The sequence below is a fragment of the Apteryx rowi genome, unplaced genomic scaffold, assembly GCF_003343035.1.
Source record: "Apteryx rowi isolate R43461 unplaced genomic scaffold, aptRow1 scaffold_3, whole genome shotgun sequence".
Taxonomy (NCBI): domain Eukaryota; kingdom Metazoa; phylum Chordata; class Aves; order Apterygiformes; family Apterygidae; genus Apteryx; species Apteryx rowi.
In genome coordinates, this window is record NW_020449418.1 from 6,984,052 (window position 1) to 7,005,260 (window position 21,209).

A 21,209-nucleotide genomic window follows, 5' to 3' on the forward strand; every position below is an offset into this window, starting at 1 on the left:
CTGGCTAAAAACAAGCCTCCTCTTTTAAGCAGTACTCAGATCCCTTGCTTACTGCCTGGTAATACTATGCAATTAGTAGAGCAGTTCAGGAAAGGCAGCTTCCCTTCTCTATTTAAACAGTCCTTTACAAGGAACAAGGACTTTCTGTGCCTCTGCTCCTGGCACAAAGTCTCTCAATATTTTAATGTCAGCCTAGCCTTTGGGGATGGGGAAGGTCAGAGATCTTTTCTCAGCTGAGAGCTAGAAGTCAGGGACAATGGTGACTTCCATGAGGAGGCACAGGAACTACCCAGCTTGATCTGCGAGTCTGGACAAACTGCAGGAGACAAAAATGCCCAAACTCCATGAGGTTGGGGAGGTAGAGGAAGAAAAGCTCCTGTTACTCGTGTTACACAGCTTGCCGAATGCCAACATAAACCATAGATTTTTTTTTTTTCCTCCCCCAAGTTGAATGAGAGTAAGGGTATCCCTGGGTTCCTGGCCATGCTTCCTACAGCTGAACCGCAGCTTGGGATGAAGCTGGGAAAGTGCAATGCTCGGTTCAGGTTCTTGCCACCAGTGCTGACAAAGTAAGAGGTAATGTCACAAGGCAGTGGGTGTTGCGTCCCTCCGCCCAAGTTTCTGAGAAAGGGGCCAGCACCTTTTAAAGCTGGCTAGAGGGTTGCAGGGCTTTTCTATCTCTGCAGCAGGAGGAGTTTGGCAGAGAAGAGATTCTAGCTCTCTGGTACAGCACAATATCCTAGCGGCTTCCAAGCAAAGAACAGGGAGATGCTACCCACCCAAAGCAGTAAGAGTTAAACTGAACTGTTATTTTCTCCCACTAGCAGCTGAAGAAATGACACTGCTCTGAGACAATGGGCAGGACAGACGCTGGCACTAGGCTGCCGCCAGGTTTTGCAAAGGGGCAGTGCAGCATCTGTCTGTTCTGAACAGAAATAAAATCCAAGTTAATTCAATCAGCCACAATCTAAGGTTATACAATTCCATTCGTACTGCCAGGAAGAATGGGAACAGGCATATTGCATGGCTGCACCATCTGTATGGTGACTTAACAGTGTTAGGCAGCATTCACATCTGTATTTCTCTCTTATGATTCCCTCAGCTAGTTTACCACCAAGATCTGAGCTCCTCTGACCTAGATAGGATTCACACAGATGAGGGATGGACCACCAGGTGCGTGCTAGCTTACAGCCTGGGAAGCCTCAGCTGAGGGCCTGACCTACCACAAAGCTCCTCTCCAATGATGGGCAAGTCTCTTAACTCCCTCTGTGCCTCGATTCCCAGCTACAAAAATGGAGCCGGTTGTATTTGCCTGCCTCACAGGCGAGGCTAAAAGCATTAGACTGTGAGGTTCCCAGAAATTATGGCCAAACAAATGATATTAATCTCTGTCTCCTTGCGGAGAAGGAATTGCATTAAGTTTATCTTGAGAATTCAAAAGCACTTTTACATGCTGATTCATGTGCCAGTCTCACTATTACCAGTATCATGCCAAGGTCTGTCCTCTTCCTCCTTTCCAAGTAAAAGGGTCCCTGCACTGAAGAAAATGGATGTTGCATGCAGTCGGCGTTGCTACACTTTCTCCACAGACTCCTCTTAAGGGTTGGCAAGAACACCTTAATATTAAAAAAAGGCACTAGAAGTTTAAAGTTGCTTTGAGAGGAGGAAAAGAGCTATAAATGAGCTCTGCTGGACCAAGCCCAGGTCAGTCACAGAAAAAAACATAACAGATTAGAGAAAATATTTGATGCCAAGGATTAAATAGCAAGAAGGCTTCTTGAGACTTGTGCGAGAGTTGCTATGTTGGGAAAGCAGATAGGTGTTCAGCTGCCCCATGCTTTGAGTGCACTCAAAGAAAAACATGTAAAGCAAAAGCAGAACACTAACTTTTTCCCTCTGAGAGCTCAGATACACAATCAAGTTATTGTAGCTTAAAATACCATCTATTAGCTAGGCTGCAACAACTGCACACAGAGTCTCAGGCTGAGGCTAATGCAATACAAGCTGATGAGTCTTAAACTGCAAAAGTAAAGGTTTACTGTACCGGGCACTGTCTTGTGTGTTAGCTAACGGGCATACACACACACACCTCCCAAGCGTCAGCGGAGCTGCTACAGCAGGACAAGCCCCATCTAGAAGGGCCTGTAACATGAGAGAACGACTACCCTGGAGGCAGCCTTGGGCAGGGCAGGGCAATCAGTCAGTGCCAGGGGGCATGTTTCAATCCTTGAGCATCCTGAGGAATAACAGCAATCAGAAGGTAAGAATGAATGTGGTTACAGCTTCAGCGTTTACTCTGTGCAACTCCGGGACAGCATTTCAAGAGAATGTGCTTTCATACTCCTACAAAATGTCTCCTCTCAGAGTCATCCTTTCTGTAGATAGAAACATTTTTCCTGAGATCTCTTCAGCATCATCTAGCTGCTCAACAGCTCTGGAGACAGATGCTCCTTTTTGGGTTGCTGGCAGCGCTGCATAAGCTCTACTTGTGACCCACAGGGGGGAAAAAGGGCCAGGTCCATCTGCAACCAGTACTTTGCTGCAAACTCCAACCGTGATCACTGGGACATTTTGCAATAGTCTCCCTCACCAGTAACTTCTGAGCCTTCAGCCAGCGCTGTGAAAAACCAGTGACAGGTTAGAGCCCCAAAGCCGCACCGTGCAGAGCACGGCCACACCATGAGCTCGGTAGCTGTCTGCTGCGCCTGGCACGTCAGCTGACCGCTCCGCACACAAGGAACCAGCTTGTTTCATCAGCGAGCACGTAGTTTGGTACCAGCCGCAGCACGTACTTCCCAGCTGGAAGCTAGGGGATGTGACACGGCTGGCTTAGGAGATGCGGGGGGCGGGAAAGCAGGAAATATTGGGGAGGTGAGCTCATAAGCAGCAGGATGGGGAGAAGTGGATTTATTGCAGGGGTTTGGGACATACAGGGGCTAGGAGACAAATACATAAAGGACCAGGCTTCATCTGTTCTGCTGCTCACAGATCAGCCTGTTTTATGCGAAACGTTCTAAGAGGAATTAGGCTAAACCAAACCAATTTCTCATGGACCACTGAATAACTATCAGATGATAGCAGCTTTTGGCCACGACAAACTTGGGTTAAATTGGAACCAGTGACTTAATTTTTCCATACCCCCTTTACAGAATTAAGGCATGCAGTCCACTCACTTGGTTGAATCCTATTCACCCAAGGCAAACAACAGGCCAGGAGTTTCTTTTATAAACTTCACTGAACTACAGCTCCAATGTTTGTGCAGCAGAGTTCACTACGTAACAGGTTCTGTTGAAATGAAATTTATATTGATTTATTCTTCTTTGTGGAGCTAAAAACACAGCTAATCCCCCCATTTTTAATCTAAAACCCTGGAATACTACAGAGGAGCCAGGGCCAGCTCTACATTGGAAACTGGTCAATATTACAAACAGATGATAGAAAAATACATATATATATATATATATATATTTTTTTTAACAGAGACATAGCAACCATAACAGAACAATAAATCAACCTGGGATTAAAAAAAAATAAAGGCACAGTCAAGAAAAAAAAAATGAATTACTGGGAGAGTCTATTTGGCTTTAGTCATCCTATTGGGAAGAAATAAGCACCATTTTACAAACAAGCTAGACAAGTCTAATTTGTACTCAAGAAAGCATAGAGTGTTGTTTTTTTTCTCTCTCCTTTTTGCAAATAGAAATATGCCTGTGTCAAGAACGTTTGAAAACATGTCAGCAAGGAAAGAGTCATTGAGGCTACCACACTGAGGCTTTCTAGACACCGGAAGGTCTGAAGATGAGGTCTAGTGGTTAAGCGAGGGCAACAGGTGTCAAGATATTCACTCATTTAATGGCCTTGGGTATGTGACCTTAGCCAAATCACTTAATCCCACTGCATCTCATTTTCAGAGTAAAAGTTATATTGCTTGTCAAACACAAAGTGCCTCTGCGGCCCAAGATTAAACTAACTTTGAACCAGACGAAAATCGCCAAATGAGAGTGCTTCTTCACCAGCAGACCTTGGGACTCTCGCAATCCTCCTCATTTATCAAAGGGGAATCAGAGGCATGCAGAGGTGGCACGACACGCTCTCACCAATCCAGTGGGCCAGGGACATAGGCAGGAACGGTATATGCCTTTCCTCAAACTACAGACTAGCCATTAGACAGCAATTTCTCCCTGAGGAAAGTAGCACACGTCAGAAATAACTAAGGGAAGCTAGACATACCTCATTTGGGGCTTGCTTTTTAGGCTGGCTTCTGAAGGCACRTGCTGCTGCGCTGCCTTGGGCACTTGCACATCAGTCACGACCACCCTTCCTTCCAGGGAAATTGGCCTTCGGGAAGTTGGCCAACGGATTTGAATCACGACAGAGAGGGACAGAGGTTCAGGGGTACTAAATTTCTACGGGTTTCACAAAAGGAGCAAGACCCTCTTAGTGCTATCCAAAAGAGAAAGGCGGAGAACAGCAACTCCCATATTATTAAACGTTGGTGAATACTTCAGGAAGCTCAGTCCTGAGAGAAACCTACAGGAAAATGGATTTTACTGCCTGCACTGCTCATAAACCTCTTCTTTATATGAGGAGGGCAGCCGCTGCCACCTCCCCTAGAAGTTGTGGGCACTTAACACACACCCATTCGACCCCCCAGACCTTTGCATGATACCCGCACACCCCCCAGAGCCTGAACCACCGACCAAAGGCCTGTGCACAGAAGTAAAGTTCTCCACTATGCCAGGATGGAGCCCGTTCTGGCAAGCACAGTAATGTCTTGCCAAACATCTTATCGAAGCCAAACGGCCCCCTCCCAGTCCCAGGAATTTTTTAATCTATCATCTAGAGTCACTCAGGGTTCACAAAATATTCCCTACCTAAGCTCAGGGAGAGAGAAGAGAATAAGCCAAGACATTTCTTATCTCCTTTTGAGAAAAGGGAAACCCCCACAACTATAGTACAGAGGTGGCAGATGGGCCAAGAGAAAAGGTATTTGTGGGCAGAAACTCAGCTCTTACTATTTTGGTCACTGTGTTGACACACTGCTGTCAGCTTGCATAACTCATTGCGCACCTGCTGAAATTAGTTCTGTCCGATACAGAGGTGTATTAAATTTTGCTAAGGAATAACTTAGTCAAAGTTATCCAAAATCTAACAATTGTCTCTGCTATACATAAGCAACTTTCTCCTCCAATTTTCTCTTGAAGTAATCATGTGAAATGTATGTTAAAGCACTACACAGAAACTGCATCTTGCAGGCTCGCTTCCTTTGCTTGGAGGTTTTTACTATTGTTTCAGTCCCCCAACACACAAACACACCTTAGCCTACAACTTCCTACTACTGACTTGTTAAAGGTTAAATATTAAAATTCAACTTTTAAATTAGCTGAGATTTCAAAACTCACATTTACATATCTTTCAGCACACTAGCAACCCAAAAACTAGAGAAAAAGTTGATAAATTATGTATTCATGGAACCAGAGAAAAGATTGGAAGGCAACATCTAAGCACTCACAAGAGAAGTTATAAAGGGGACTCAAGGGGTTCCTATTCCATCCCCACCCAACGGGAGGATCAGCTCTTCCTGACAAATATCTAAGAGGAATAGTTTACCCTGTTCTCAAAGGTCTCCAGCACTGGGAATTCCAAAACTATTCCAGTGCTTCACTATATTTACCATCAAAAAGTTTTTTTAAAATGACAAACCTAAACCTACCTTACAGAATTTGAATAGTAATGGGCCTCTCATATCCCCAGCAGGCATGCAGAAAAATTTGTTATTTTATTCCTTACAACAACCTTCTGCATATTTGAAGACTGTTCTCACATCTTCCCTCTATCTTCTCTTCCCTAGACTAAACAAACATAATCCCCTGATCTTTCCTCCAAAGGTCATATTTTCTAAACCTTCGGGTCATTCTTATTGCTCTCCTTGGGACTTTCTCCCACTGGGATAAATCTGACTTGAAGTCTTGGGCCCCACACTAGACACAATGCTCTCCTTTGACCTTCGCGGTGTTGCCAGAATAATTRAGGACTGTATCACATTTAACATAGAGAACACTTTCATTTGTGCATCAGAATGCATTTGCTTTTTTCTGCCAGAATGAAGTAAATGTTGGCTTATGTATAGCTCATTATCAATAGTAACTCCCAATCTTTTTCTTTTCCTTTCAGGACTTCTGCCTTTGCCAGTTGTTCCCCAACTAGTAATTGCGGATTGGATTTTTCCTGCATAAGCACAGAAACTTGCACTTGTTGCACCTTACTGAATGACACAGTTATTTCAGACTATTTCCTCAATTAGCAAAGGCTGTTCTGAACTCTAGCCCTATCTGCCATAGTGCTTGTAGACAATCCGCAACTCTGCTGCGTCTGGAAGTTTCATCAGGAAACTCTGTGTTTCATCATGCTGGTCAGAACCTATTGCATCAGCCCTAGGACAGCTTCCAGTGGAATCCCAGCTCCGCACATCGTTCGTGGTTGATAACAGCACACTGACAAGTACTCAGAGGCTAGAAACCCAACCAGCATTGCACCCCTCTTAGTTTTATTAAAACCATATTTCTTTCGCTTGCTCACGGACCTGTTATATGAGATAATGTCAAAAGTCTCAGTAGTGTCAAAGTAACCAATATTCACCACTTCCTACAGTGCCTGTTACTTTGTCACAGAATTAAATTGATTTTACCAAGAATAAATCAGAGCAAACTAATGCTGGAACTTCCATTATTTCCTTGATGTCATCTAGATGGCTTATTTTTCCTAGAAGTTTCTTAGGAGCTGAAGTATGGTCGACTGACTACAAATCTCTGATTTTTTATTATTTTTTAAATCAAAGACAGCAGTACTGGCCATTTTCCAGCCTCCAGGAATTCCACCTGTGCCCAGAAGTTCCCAGCTGTAACCACAGGGGCTCAGGGGGACTGCTTAGGCTGAAGGAATTGTCATCAGGCTCAGCCAACTTGGAAACCTCTAACTTATCCATGGAGATCCTCTCAATATTTCTGAAGCTAGTTTCACTAGCCAGTTCCCCACTACAATCTTCCATTGTGAAGAAAACAGTCACAGCATGTACTATACCTTTACCTTTAGGCTGTAATGTAACATGTTTTTCCCGACTATTCTCCAGATCGGTACCTGAAAGCTGTAACTGTTCTCTTTCAGGCCAAGAAAGATGGAAGCTGCAAGAACTCAGATACACAACACATTTATTTCCATGCTACATTAATACATTGCCTTCATTATGTAAATCAGACAGGCCCTTGAAAACAACCTGACTTGAAATAAGAAAAAATTGCAAATTCCAATTTCAGGCAAACACAACCCATGGCCTTTCTATACTCATCAAGTGTCCTAACAACACAGTTCCTAAAGAGTTAACCATTGTAACAAGCCCTGAATACGCTTTCCATAGGAAGAGGATTTCTTTCTCTTAGTTTGAGTTGAAGTATAAATTTGTTCTACCATGAGATATTCCCAGTACACCCATGAACCATGGCAAGTTAAGGTCACTGAATTTCATTTTCAAGGTTCACAGTGTTGTTTTTTTGTTTTTTTTTTTTAAACCTAAAAATAACAGAGTTGGAATTTGTGGTCATGGTCAAACAGTGATAAAATTCAGAACAGATAAAGCCACAAATAGAACTTTTTGAGACTTGCAAACTTCATTTTGTTGAAGGAGGAGAAATAGTGCCATTTAATCAAAAGCACAAAGCATCAAGTGTTTGTTACAGTGAACAGGGAGGCCAAGGCTCAGAGAGGTCTGAAATTCAATGCAGAAGACTGCTGCTTTCCTAAACTACAGCCACACTGCAGGAGAGATGGAAACAAAAGAACACAACATTCATTTGCCTAAAAATGTTTGCTATGAAAATACATCACCTGCAATGAGATATGCTTTACAATTGCAATACACAGTAATAATATTTAGGACAGCAGTAGCTGTTAGATGAACTTTCAACCTAATCATCACCATCTGAAAATGCTCAGACACAGCAGAGGCATAACTACATCTTACTCTCCCACCGCTTCAGTCGGACCCAGCAAAGCACATCCACGATAACCAAGAAGTTGGCTTATTATTTAAAAGATATGAATTTAGCTCTTAGCATAGTTTTTAAAGTAAATAATCCTTTGACATGCCAAACTGCTTGGAACCTATCCACAAAGTCTCCGCCAGTTTTATTTTTTTTCTTGCTTCTTGTTCAGAGTGGATTAATAAGCATTACTCAAGTTGTTTTGATTCAAATGTTTTAAAGGCTATTTTGGAGTATTAGGGACTCAACAGACATTTAAACAACTGAGCAGCACAAGAGTAAGGTACATATACTACAGTCCTTAAAGTACATTTATCACTGTTGCATTTGACAAATGCCCCAAACAGCACAGTCAGAAAAACTTGAGTAAAAAAGAAATATTTCATCATGTAAAACACAGCTATAGTGCCACAGTGCCRTATGCAGAATGGGTTTCAAGAGAAACACCCCTTCAAATACTCATCTGTTTTAATGTGTTAGCATCTACCAAGAGAAGTTCTGTAAAAGACCAGGGAAAGAAGCAGCCAGCAAAAACCTTACTCAGCTTTGCAAAATGGTCAYATTAGACTGGGGAAAATCCAGTTTTGCTGAACAAATCATACTGCCCAATCACCCAGAAGCAATGCAAGGGAGAATATGGGAATTGCTCTGGAGACTCCCAGTCTGAGAGGAGGCAGGGAGCASGAGTCGAGTGAAGCAAAGTGCACCATATCAGATATAGCAGGAGTACTGGGGACTTGTTAGAGCAATGGAGTGAGCTTACACTGAAGTGGAAGATGACCGCATCTGGCTACGGTCTGCCAGTATTGCCCTGGGAAACCAAGGAGAAATGTGCCGCTGAGTTTACCCCCATGCCAAGTCTTACTTTTGAATGCCTCATCTTGTCTGGATTAACCTGAAGTCTACAATTAGCAAAGACAGGGCCAGAAGATTTTAGCCTAAGCAAGAAAGTTATTATCCGAAAGAGGCAAGTGATAACGGAGTTCGTACTAAAATAAAACTACGCTCGCTGCAACACCATACAATTTCCTTTCACGCAAGGGGAGGAACGGTTTGTAATACTTGTTCACAGCACGCAGCTGCTTGCTGCAGGGCAGGAAACTATGAAAAAAGTCACAGAAGAGTTGGTTTAAGAGGACCTCTGGGGCTCTCTTGTCCAGCCTCCTATTTGAAGGAGAACCATCAGCAATGCTAGATCAGGGCAGCTCTAGGTTTGTTTAGCTAAGCGTTGAACCCTGTCAGGGATGGAAATCCCTGATCTCTCTGATGAGATGTTCCTGTTCTTTGCCACCCTCCTTGTGAGCCAGTTTTCCCTAAAATCCTTTCAGACCCTCCCTTACTGTAATTCATAGCTGTAGCCCCTTGTTGTACCATCTACAATGAGTCTGCAATCCTGTATCTATCCTTCAAATACCTGCAGGCTGCTATTAGACCATCCCTCACCTTCTCCTTACAGACTAAACCAGCCGTTTCCTCCACCCTGTCTCCTAGCACACATGCTCTAGGCCCCCAACCACTTTGGCAGCCTCCACTGGACTCTCTCCAGTTTCTCAGCATCTCTTAAACTGTGAGGTCCAAAACTGGACACAGTATTTTAAGCAAGGCCTCATCTAGTGCCAAGTAGAAGAGGTAATAACTGCTCTCAATCTGCTGGTCATGCTCTTCCTAATGTAACCCAGTATGTGGTTTGCCTATTGCATGATGAGCACACTGTTGGCTCATATTTAATTTCATATTCAAAGAAATCAATTTATGATTCACACACTGGGTTTTTTTAATAACACAGATTGAGAGCTAAACACCCAGAGGCTAGAATCTATTAAAGTGTATTTGAGCAATGTCTTAAGCCATGAAAGTCAAAATCAGCATGGACAAGCAGAGGATAATACTGAAGGCCCTTGGAAGTTCATGTCATAGGGACTATGATATGTGTAGGCAAAAATGTTATTTCAGTGTAGGCTGAAAAGCAGTTCATTTGCTTTGAGGTCAGAAAGATGACACTTTGCTAGTGGCAGGAAACTTAAGAAACCTTCCAGTAGAACAATCCTTCCATTAGCAAAACTTCTCTAACAGGCTTATTGACACTTACATGCAAACATGGCCGGCTAATATTATGAAGGAGAAAGTGCCACCTCATCTACCAGGAAGAGCTGTTCCTAGGCTGCTTTATGAACAGGGAAGTTCTCTGCCCTGACTACCAGAGCTTAGATTAGTCACTGGGAAGTTTTTCCCTCAAAAACCCTACAAAATCCCATTTCCCTCTGCAGACTTTTCCCATGGAAAGGGCAAGACAAACAAGCTGCTGCAATAGACAGGTTGTTTAACGTGCAGCTAGAAGGCACTAAAGTTACTGTGGTACAGAGAATGTTATGAGAGCCTACGCAAGGCTAGAAATTTGAAAGGCCCCAAAAGAAACCTTGTATGTAGTATGTTATACCAAATATGTCATATGTTGTATTGTACCTAAGAGGGAGGCTATAAAATCAGATGCTTTCTTCACACCCTGCAGTCAATACATATAAAATATAAGTATGAATCTATCACTGGGTGGTCAGTATTGAACTACTGTAGAGTACAATTTAGGCAGGATGGGACTCTTGAACAACAGCAAAAAACTACAAGAGTCATGTAGATTCAGATGCTTCAGAGTACCAAAAAAATCAAGACAGAGAAGAACAGAGGAGTCTAAATTTGGATGGCAAAAGAGAAAGATTGCTGCACAGCAAAGGTTAGAAGAGATGCCTGTGTCATTTTAAACTGCATCAAGAGACATTCGAAAGATGAAAACAAGCAATAATTCATGCTTGCATTGGTCTCCATCAGTCAACGTTTAGAAGAAATGCCCCATATGAGAGTTGCTGCTGCCTCAGTGATTGGTGACAGAAATTACCAGAGCAATCCTGGTTTTATTTGGACCTTTCCATTTGAGAGTTGGCCAACTGACTGAAAACCAGTAACAGAACCAGAAGTTACTGAGCAATTTATTAACCAGTAGAGCAAGTGCCACATGTTACAAATTCAATAATCATTGTTTTAGAAAGGTACTTTACCTGCAAAGGACCCCAAACTAGGTTAAAAAGTTTCTTCAAATATTTTCATTCAGATCTTGTGACACTGAAGGGCACCTTTCAAGTACACTACGCACTCGGCCATTCCACAGAACTTCATGTGCTCACAATACAAACTAGTAATCAACCTACTGCTATAAATAAAATGCAGGAAGAGTAGTGCAAAGAGTTGGATACTTTCCAGGGACTCTGGTCCCCCATTTTCTGATAAGTCTTCACCAGCAGTGAAAATCCCCAGTTGTCATTTCTTTAGCACCCCCAGCCTTAGCATCCCTTATATGAGACATTTGTTTCCTCATCTCAGCAACTCCTTGTTTATGAGAATATGTTCCTGCTGCTCAACTGCACAGACCATAGGAAGAGATTCACTTGTGAAGGAGCTGCAACTGTTTAGAAAGTTACAGCCTCTCTGTGGAGAAGAGTGACCTTATCAGATGAGTGCTCCTCAGCCCTGTCAGGAAAAGCAAATGACATTTTCTTGCATCATCTTCCCCTCTCACCTAGGGAGGGTGAAACCAACAGTGAGACAAAGCAACAAACAGCCCCTGGGCAGGCTTCCTGCAGTTACTAACCGTTCTGGTATCTTCAGCTTCTCAATAACTAGGCATTTGGAGTTACCTTAACAGCAGCTGAATTTTGTCCTGTGGCAAGCCAGGTTGATGGAAGGAAACCACTCCTTTTGGTCAAACATTTGTTCTCACACAAAGGAAACTCAAAATTTGATTGAACACCTATGCGAATCAAGTATAGCGCCCTGTGACAGATGGGGCCTTTCAGATTGAAGGCAGCAAAGAATAAGGCAGCGTATTTAACACTGCAGTACCTGACTGGAAGACATATCTGGCTAAGCCTTGCATTAACTCTGCTGGCCAGGTAGGTGGTGCCGACTCTCCCGTTTCTCTCTTTAGTCGAAACGTCAATTCAAATCCGAAACCACTTGGTCCATCTGTTCCCGTAAACCTGGAGGAAATGAAAAATGAAAAGTCACACATAAAACAATTTGGAGCATCAGTTTCCTTTCTGCTACTGTTGTCACATCCCACACTTGTTTGTTGTGGCCATTCCATGAKGCAGATGTAAAAAAGAAGGATTTACGCAGAGCAAAAGACATCTCAGAAGCCTTCATAAGCCAGTATCATTCTGCAAGTTTAAGTCTCCAGCAATTCCCACAGTCATTGGCAAATTCTCTGGAGAAGCTTTGCAAATGTCTTGGATGCAGACACCTTGCTGACATCCATGATGTATATAATGCACGAAGCATTAACATTGCGCTTCTATTAAAAGCGGTCAAATAGAGCAGTCAGAAAAGTGATGAGAGCTGAAAAACACAGAGCACTAGCAATGCGGTGAGTAGTTCCAAGTGTTGCATAGTCTGCTGTGGTAGGAAAGAGTTTGGTCTGAAGCAGAAATGCTTTATAGCAATCCTGCCTAATGGCAGCGCTAAAGCTGACCAGACTTAAGCACTAAAGCAACTGCTTCATGATGCAATGTAACTTTTTTTTTTTTTTAAAGGTTTCTTCAAGGAAAGTCTGATTGTGATAGATTCATAGATGTAACAAAAGTAGTAAGAAATACACTCAAGGACAGGGTTAAACTATGGGACAGCTGTTCATTATTGCTTTCGACTAGCTTTTTTCCAGTACCTGCCATCTAAAATGGGGAGTAAAAGGGGAGTAAAAAAAAAGAAATTAAGTTTTTATTTTATTAGTATAAAAACATGCAAGTGAATTCCCCCCCCCATATAGTTTTCAAATTCTTTGTTGCAGATAATGTACCACAGAAGCAAGTTTTCTACGAACAGAACAGATACTGCATTCAATAGTGCCAATTGGTGCACATAATACTTCTTTTCAGGAAACAAATGTACCTTGTACAACAAGGTACTTGTAGCAACAAGCCAAATAATTATATTTCGTCCTTAAACAAAGCAAGGGCTTAGCAATTAACCAGACTGCCAGGGATCGGGAGGGAACTTGGATGCGAGTGAAACCTGTACTCTGCAACCACGCACGCAGCTCTACCAAAAAGATTGGTACATGATGGCAATAGCCTCATAAATATGAAAACATACTTTGTACATTCGGCAATTCTTTAGCACTTTATGTTTCAATGTTTTCACATATCACTTAGCAAAGGAAAAACAGAAGTATTTCATAAAGGCAGAAACAGAAATGATTCAAAGTTGGCAGTTTTCAAGGACTGATTTCAGGAAAAAGCACGCACCAGCGGCTGAACCGCTTTATGAACAGGTCAATTTTAAAAAGGATCAAAGTTAACACAAAGCCTTCAAGCTGATTTTATACAGTTATAATTTTTGGAAAGCAAGATGGCTCCCTATTGAATTACCTCCTTTCAAGGCCAGTTCTGAAACAACACGTTTTTACTTTTAATATGCATTCAGCTAGAGAATTATTTATTTTTTTTAAAAGAACTCCACAGATCGCTCTGGTACCCAGAAATAACTGTTTAACAAATAGCACATGTGGTTTACATTGATCCATGAGCAAGTTAATCCAGGAACAGCAGAAGTGCTCAGGTAAGTATCCACCAAATTTAAAGCAAGATGAGCATTTAAGAGAACATTGCTGGCCAGCAACACACCAGTGGTCTCAAAGTGGTCAAACTGGCAGGCAATGTTACTGCTTGATTATTTTTGGTAAGGTAACTAACAAGCCTCTAAAACAGAGAATTACTACGAAGCATCTTATTCCTTTATCCATCTTTTATTCTGTAAATTACCTCCCTTCTAAGGCTAAGGAAAAAAAGAAACTTTTAGAAGTAGATGCATCTTTTGATTCTTCAAAACACTTAAAAATGCAGCAGCATACAACATTTATAATTCTTAATACCCCCTAAGTTTACAATCAATTCCTAGAAAAATCCCTATTTGCATATAAGAAATTTGTATTTAAAAGACCAGGTCAAAAAAGTTTGTTTTAGAACAGTTAATGACCACAGGTTGCTGAAAAGACATTGCTTGACCACAATGAAATTTTAAATACATGCAATTCACCTGTATTCCACCTCTCTTCAAAGGTCTATAAAGCAAGTCATTGATCTGAGCCTGCTTAATTCTAGATTGGTAACTGATTTTTAAAGTAATTGTGACACATGCAACTTGAAAAACCCTGTTGTTTATGTACAATTCAACAGACATAAGTCTGTCACAGAAAGAAGCAAATATTAACCTTTAAAGTGTGATTAGGAAAAATAGTCATATTCAGTTACCATTTTTGCCAAAGCTTGTGTTCTTCCCCCAAAACCCTTTAGACTTGCATTTGAAAGCAAGTCTAATGTAGTTTCAGTAGCTACCATAAAAGCTCTTAATGAACAACAGACCATAAATCCTTCAACCCTGGGATCCAGCTACACAATGGATGAAGCGAATTTTATGCTCAGCCACCAACACTCGTGTTGCCTTTTCTAACAGACATCCAGTTCAATCAGAAGGTAGCCAGGAGAAAATCCTGCCATCACGAGAAGCCGGGACAAGGCTGGAGCAGGAATTCAGCAGTGTTGATTTGCTAGCTGCCTCGATTCTCAGCACCAGTTTCAAACCTTTCCTCCTCTCTGCAAATCTGTCCTGACAGGTAAAAAGTGGTCTGCTTTTCTATTTAGTTAGATCAACATGACAGAGAAGCACCACTTCCTCCTCCTCAAGCAACAAACTACTCCTGTAACAGCAGTTCAGGTCATAGAGAAGCTTTTGAGCAGCGCTAACCTAATTTGACTTGAGCCTGTAGGACAGAAAAAAGCACTTTTCACTCATCAGGATAACCTCCCCYAGCACGACAGCGCAGCAAGTGGGATGACACACTACAGCTTTGCATCGCTGTTCTCTCCAACATCAGTCCCCAAGCAGAGCTCCCACTTGTTTAGGTTTAAGGGGTATAACGAGAGTGGAGGCAGACTTGGGCTTCAGAAGTTAAATCTACAGTCTGGCCACATGCCGCAGACTCTTGGTCTCACAAAATCACAGAGGAGAATCCCGTAGCTGTGTTACGCAGACTGGCTGGCTCCTTACAGAAGAGTTTTTCACCGGGGAATAAGCACTTACCCTGGCACTGACACCAAAATTGCTGGGGATAAGGATGTGTTGGTCAGCTGGCTGAAGAGGTAAGTAGTACCCATAGTCAACAGAACAAATGCATTGGAAATGAGTTTGTACAGCAATGATGAGAAGTTCAAGACTGCTAGACATATGAGCCATAGGAGTAGAAGACCACATCTTTTTTTTTTTTTTAATCCCTCCTGCCAGTGAGCCACACTAAGGTAAAACAACTCCTCCCTTACATAACACCTGGGCAGTAGCAGCCACTTATTCCCCCAAATATTTGTGTTCATATTTCCTCAAGGCCTTACCAACAAGAAAAAAGATGCACCTCTCAAACAAGAAGCCCCTTCCACAATCAGAGGAGCTACTGAAGTGAGATTCCCCATTAACAAGTTAACCTACACTAAGACATTCCATGACCTCCATGTGGCCACATGGAAATCCCAGGGCAGCCTCCTCCCTGTAGGGCATCTTACAGTGGCACGCAGGCTGCTGTGAACGGGCCAAAGGGATCACAACTCACAGGCTTGTAGACATTCAAACTCAAGATCCTTCCCCCAGGTTCCCAATTTTCACAAAAATTCCAGGAAACTGAATCACGGAGTCCCTTCAGACTGGCTGGGGCCAACCAAGAGCCCCCCCCCCAAAATTATTCAAAAAGAGACAGACTGCATAAGCCTTGTTTCCATGGGGTAGAGGGGTGAGGATAACCCAAAGTGAAAGTTCCTACTCTAGCTATCTGTTGTCCGCAGCAACTTGAGAAGATCCTGCAAAACAAGTGCTCTCCAGGACCTCTGCTAAAGCACATGGAAGTCACCTATACAGTGTCTCATGGTCTTCTCCAGTTATTCCAACAGTTCAGGGCTACTCACACCCTGTACTAACTTGTTCCCTTCCAAGCGAGCAGTAAAGCGTCCGTATTGTTAGCAGGTTAACCTGACCCAGTCTCCCAGGTAAACTGTGAAGGTAATACATGCTTTTCTCTTCTAGAAGAAAGTTAAGGAGGGGTTGGTTGGGTTTGGTTTTTTTTGGCTGACCAATTCAGAATACAGCTGATTTAGAACAGATGCTTTGGAGCTCAGTTCACCACCTCAGCACATGAAGTGCTTTACGTGTCATTTCTTCAGCAAACAATTACAGTACAATAGCCTGAAAGTTCCTCAGATTTACAGTGAAACAGCAGTGCCAAGATGACCAACATTCAGAGTCTGAACATACGTGAGAGGAAAACCTCAGAAATAAAGTTTTGCATCTATGCATGGCCCCAGGTATGTAAGCTGTAAGCTTCAAAACAGCATTAAGTTTCTCTACTAACAGATCTGAATATTTCACATAGTTTGGTTTATGCCTTGTTTCTGCTGAACCCTGCACTTTTGAGTGAAAGTTTTTTTCAAAACAGAAGAAAAAAATGTTAAAAAGGAGGGGAAAAAAATCCATATTTTACCCAAACGCTAAAGATACTTGCTAGTAAGAAAGACCATGGGTTGTATTATACCTGTCATTACTTCGCCCCTCCAACAGGAAGGCACATCACCTTTACACCACTCCAGCTCCAAAGCAGCCAGCTAAGGTTTCACAAAACAAACATCAACCGAGAAATTCTTGGCTTGCTACATGCCCACTGGCACACATCAGATAGTTTTATATTATGACTACAGCAGTAATGGAAGGCTCTGCTATCTGCCAAGTCAAATCCAACCCCATATTTAATATTAAAACCTTATTTTGTCACACGAACAAAAATAAACCTTTTGAAAGCCAAGGTCATGTGTTACACATGCCATTCTCTGGTTTAAAATTCTCTTTATCTGTTCAGCAAATCGGATCAGCAGGACAGACCACATTGTAATGCTGCACATGCACTGCAGAAGTCTGGCTCGTTCCTTTAACGAGGTAAGAGTTTCACTGATCATGATATTTAGTTCCAGTAAAGTAATCCAAAGAAATAGAGGCCTCTTTATTTACAGAGCAGTGTAGCCAGCTTCCTCGAGCCCCCCGCCACTCTGCTCTGCACCAGGCCCTCTCCCGAAGCCACACACGGAGAACTGAAAAGCTGCTCCCCTCTGCAGCCGCGGACCCRGGGCATTTTTTCACATCAAATAACCCAGCTTAAGAGGCTCAAAAGCCAAACTGGCCCTTTGCTTTAAAAGCGGCTCTGAAAATCGGAGGCTTTTCAGTTTAAAATCAAAGCTATTTGCCAAAGCCCTTCCATTCTCACTTCTGCAAGAAACGAGAAGAGCTCTGCTTCATTTCAGTGCAAGATGGCAGTATTTCTAAATTCTACTTTTAAATGCTACACAGAGCTGGACAAGGAGCAGAGTGTACTAGGTGTTTATTTTTGAGAGTTTAAGAGTATGTGTACATAAATATATTAGGTGTACCAATCCCTGAAAATGGGAGTTTATGTAGGGAAAGGTTGGCCCTTCACTACATTTATTTCAGCCAAGGAACAAGAAAAGCTCTTTTAGAATAGTTGAAACTTGACTTTCAGGCATCACAACTCCAACTCGTCCAGCAACTACAATATGATAAAATGGGTCTTCCCTGAGAAATAAGGGCAGTCTTACAGTACACTGGACTGACCTGTCTCAGCTTCAAATTACAGCTCTGTTACTACTACTTTTGTGAAGCCACTTAAGCTACCTTTTGTTTCAACTCCTTCGTTGCATTTCCCCACATCTTCTACAGAGACAAAGTTTTCCTGCTGTTTTGAGCCACTCCGACATTGTTTCGAAGGCCACAAAAATACAGCATCACTGCACTAAGTTTATTTTAAGTAATAATATTTATTATAACTTATAAGTTATTTCAGCCAAAAAGCACCTGCTTACTCACATATTCTCACAGATTGGCTCCTGGTATTGAAAAAAACATCAATTTTAAAGAAAAACACATAGAAACAACAGACAAAACCACAGGATGGTTATCTGGACATCAGATGGTTCCCGCATCAGAACACTTGACAGGAAATTCCATGAGCTCTCACAACTCTGAACCTGTGCACAGAAAGGAAGCTTTACCAGACTTGTTTCTATCTTGATTTAAGGAAAAGTTTTACACATAAGTAGGAAAAATAAGAGTGCAAAAAAATACATGCTCAAAGATTTCTGTTAATGTAAAATCAGTGTCAGAAAGCAAGTGGCAAACAACGCTTTAGTCATCCGTCTATGGCTATGCTTAAAACTTGCTTAAAGATTTCTCTTGCAGTACGTCGTATCAAATGTGTTTGCAATCAGCCAAATGGAAAAACCTTTCAAGAAACAGCAACTTAAGTTATTTTAGAGAATTATTCCAACATCTGAACCCAAACAGATGCAGAGGTACTTGCTCCACAGTGTTTTGGAGGCAAGGTTCTCGGAGTTCTTAAATCCTCCATAGGATGCACTTAGAAAACTTAGATTCATGTAGATCTGAGTAAAATTTGTGAATCATTTTGCTGCTGGACAATACGAGAACAGACCTTTACTTCACTGAGCTACCATTTCGGAAGTGAAGTGGTATACAGGGAAGATGAGGTAGAAAAGAYTTCAGGTTAAGTTTCACTCTATCACATATGCAACATTGATTTCACACCTTTTACTACTCAGCTCCTCCCAAAACTCAGCTGGTAACAACCTTTCCTCTGAAGCCTGAAGATTCATGGATTGGGTGGTTGTTGTTTTAAACCAGCTACCATGAATAATGAATGTTGCTACATCAGATGAAACAATTTTTCCCCTAAACCTAACATTGGAAAAGGATTCAGAGAGACTGTGGAAGTTGGCCCTGACCTGAGCTGGGGCTGAACTGGAGACTTTCAGAGGTCCCTTCCAACTGAAGTGAATCTATGAAGCATTATGTCCAAGAGCACACGTATAAGCTTTTACTACTTCCCCACAACTTCTGGTGCCCTGGGTCGAAAACAGAGCTGACAGGAGCCACAAATGATAATTCATGAACACACCAGTTAAACTCATCTGACAGAAGTGTTTTCTGAACCCAGGTTCCTGCCCACTCACATGTGAAACAGCTCCCAAACCTTGCTGCTTCCAGCCCAGAACATTAAAGTAAACCACTAGTTTCAGGTCACTTTAATGTGCTGGCCTAGAAATGAAGCAACCCCTGAACTGCCTTAATTTGAGGCTCAGCTGTCCATGCCATGAAAGCAATAGCATCTGGGAGAAGGACAGGACCCTGCTTAGCTGCCAGAGGTTAATCCCTCTGAGCTCTAGAGGCTTGGAAGCATTACCATCTCCTTCTGGAGCACTGCAACAGATAGTCATATATACATACATAGATAGATATATTTATATACATATACACACATATATACATATATAAGAACAGTATGCATGGAGATTAAGGGAGAAAGGCTGTAATGGCCCTGCTGGTGCCAAGGGAATCTAGATGCTTCATTAACAACATTGAATCAGGAAACAGTAGGATATTCTTGAAGTCCTGGAACAGTACCTGAGCGATCTAAGTTTGACTCCCTTGTCTGCTACGTTGTCCTACATCCTATTATCTCTGGCCAGTTACTTAAGAATTTGATTCTCAGACGTAAAATAATGATATTTCCCTACTCCACAAGGTAACGGGACAAACTCATCATATAGGAARTGCTTGAATGCTCATGCTATAAAGGCCACAGAAAGGCTGGGAAATTAATTCCACATTCTGCACAGCATGGACAAGTACTGAACACGGGAAATGACTAAAACACCAAAACATGAAACAGGAGGCTGCATGGTATGTGTCACCCTTTACCCTAGCAAAAACATGCCCCCATGAGGGTGATTTTCCTTTTATTTTCTATTTTATGCTGCATGGATGTAGCTACCTCAGTAGGCAATGGTTTCACCCCCCATTACAAACAGTCATAATCAAACTGACAAAAGGAAAATGCTTCATCCGGACGTTTCCCAAAACGCATACTCAAGATGACATCTATATGAAATAAGCAGTCAGAGGACRGGCTGTGTTTTTGGTTTGAGGGCTCATACCTTTCTCTTTGGAGCCACTCAGGCTCCCATGTCCTGGCCAGCAGAAGCCATCCCAGCCCAGCTGAGTGGCTGGATGCTCTAGCTGGGGTGTCCCCTAGAGCAGGCTCTCAACCACTACCTGCCAGCACACTGCAAACACAGTTAGCACCCTGAGCAAGGCTGCTTCCTCTGAGCACACTTGGTAAAGTGCAAACAGCCGCACTGCAATGGCCTGGGGAAGCTGCAGCAAAGGGTTGCATCATCTTTACACCCACTATAAGGACCTGTAAAGATCAGCTAGGACTAAAGTACGGATGCACACCTGCATTCAGAGGATGAGGGGCAAAAAGAAAGCTCCTGTACTTTATCATTTTGCTTAAGCTATTTATGCTACACTTGAGAGCTATTTATACTTCATTTCTACAAGGTCCAGCAGAACAGGGCTTTCACTTGGCCTGAGCTGCAGGTGATCCTGCAACACAGTCTGTATTAATTACGCTATGCAGTGCACTAGGGAAGACAACTTTTCATCTCCATGTGGATCCCTTTTCACATCAGGACTGCATCCTTAGCTCTGATATAGTGGGGTCTTTGCGTAGCCTACAAGGAATGGTAAAACTCAAAAACTTTATCTGTAACATCTAAAGGGCTTGGCTGCAATCTCACCAAATCACTGCATGAGAGAAGTAAAGCAAAAGGCCTGTGTGACTGAGAACGACCGTACTACTGCGTTCGGTGAGGCTGGAGAAAGCCCACCAACTTTCCTTGCAGTGTCTGCTGGCTCCTTCCTAGCTCATATTGTGGAAAGTTCTGCAGCTGCTGGGAGGAATCCATTCACAGAACAAAAGAGGCTTTCAAAAATCAGTATGGGAGGGTGGAAAGAACAAGAAAAAAACCCAAAGTGAGAAGCTACACTGACAGCTAGTTAGTTTTTTTTCAGTATCGCCTAAAAGTCTCAGGCGAGGATCAGGACTCCAACATGCTATGTAGTATATCAAGAACGGTGTCTTCTACTACTTTCCTGTTAACTAAAGAACGTAGGTAAAAAATCACACAGGAAACAACTCTAAAACACACTGAGGACTCTGAT

The 21,209-nt window shown here is 42.4% G+C and overlaps 1 protein-coding gene across 2 annotated transcripts in view; it reads right to left on the reverse strand.

Moving 5' to 3' along the window:
* SUFU (SUFU negative regulator of hedgehog signaling) overlaps window positions 1-21,209 on the reverse strand; it is a 95,190-nt gene that overhangs the window by 54,450 nt on the left and 19,531 nt on the right. For both annotated transcript variants that reach the window (XM_026069729.1, XM_026069730.1), the window contains exon 3: window positions 11,928-12,064. In XM_026069729.1, coding sequence (XP_025925514.1) covers window positions 11,928-12,064 — 137 coding nt within the window. The remainder of the gene's footprint in view (window positions 1-11,927; window positions 12,065-21,209) is intronic.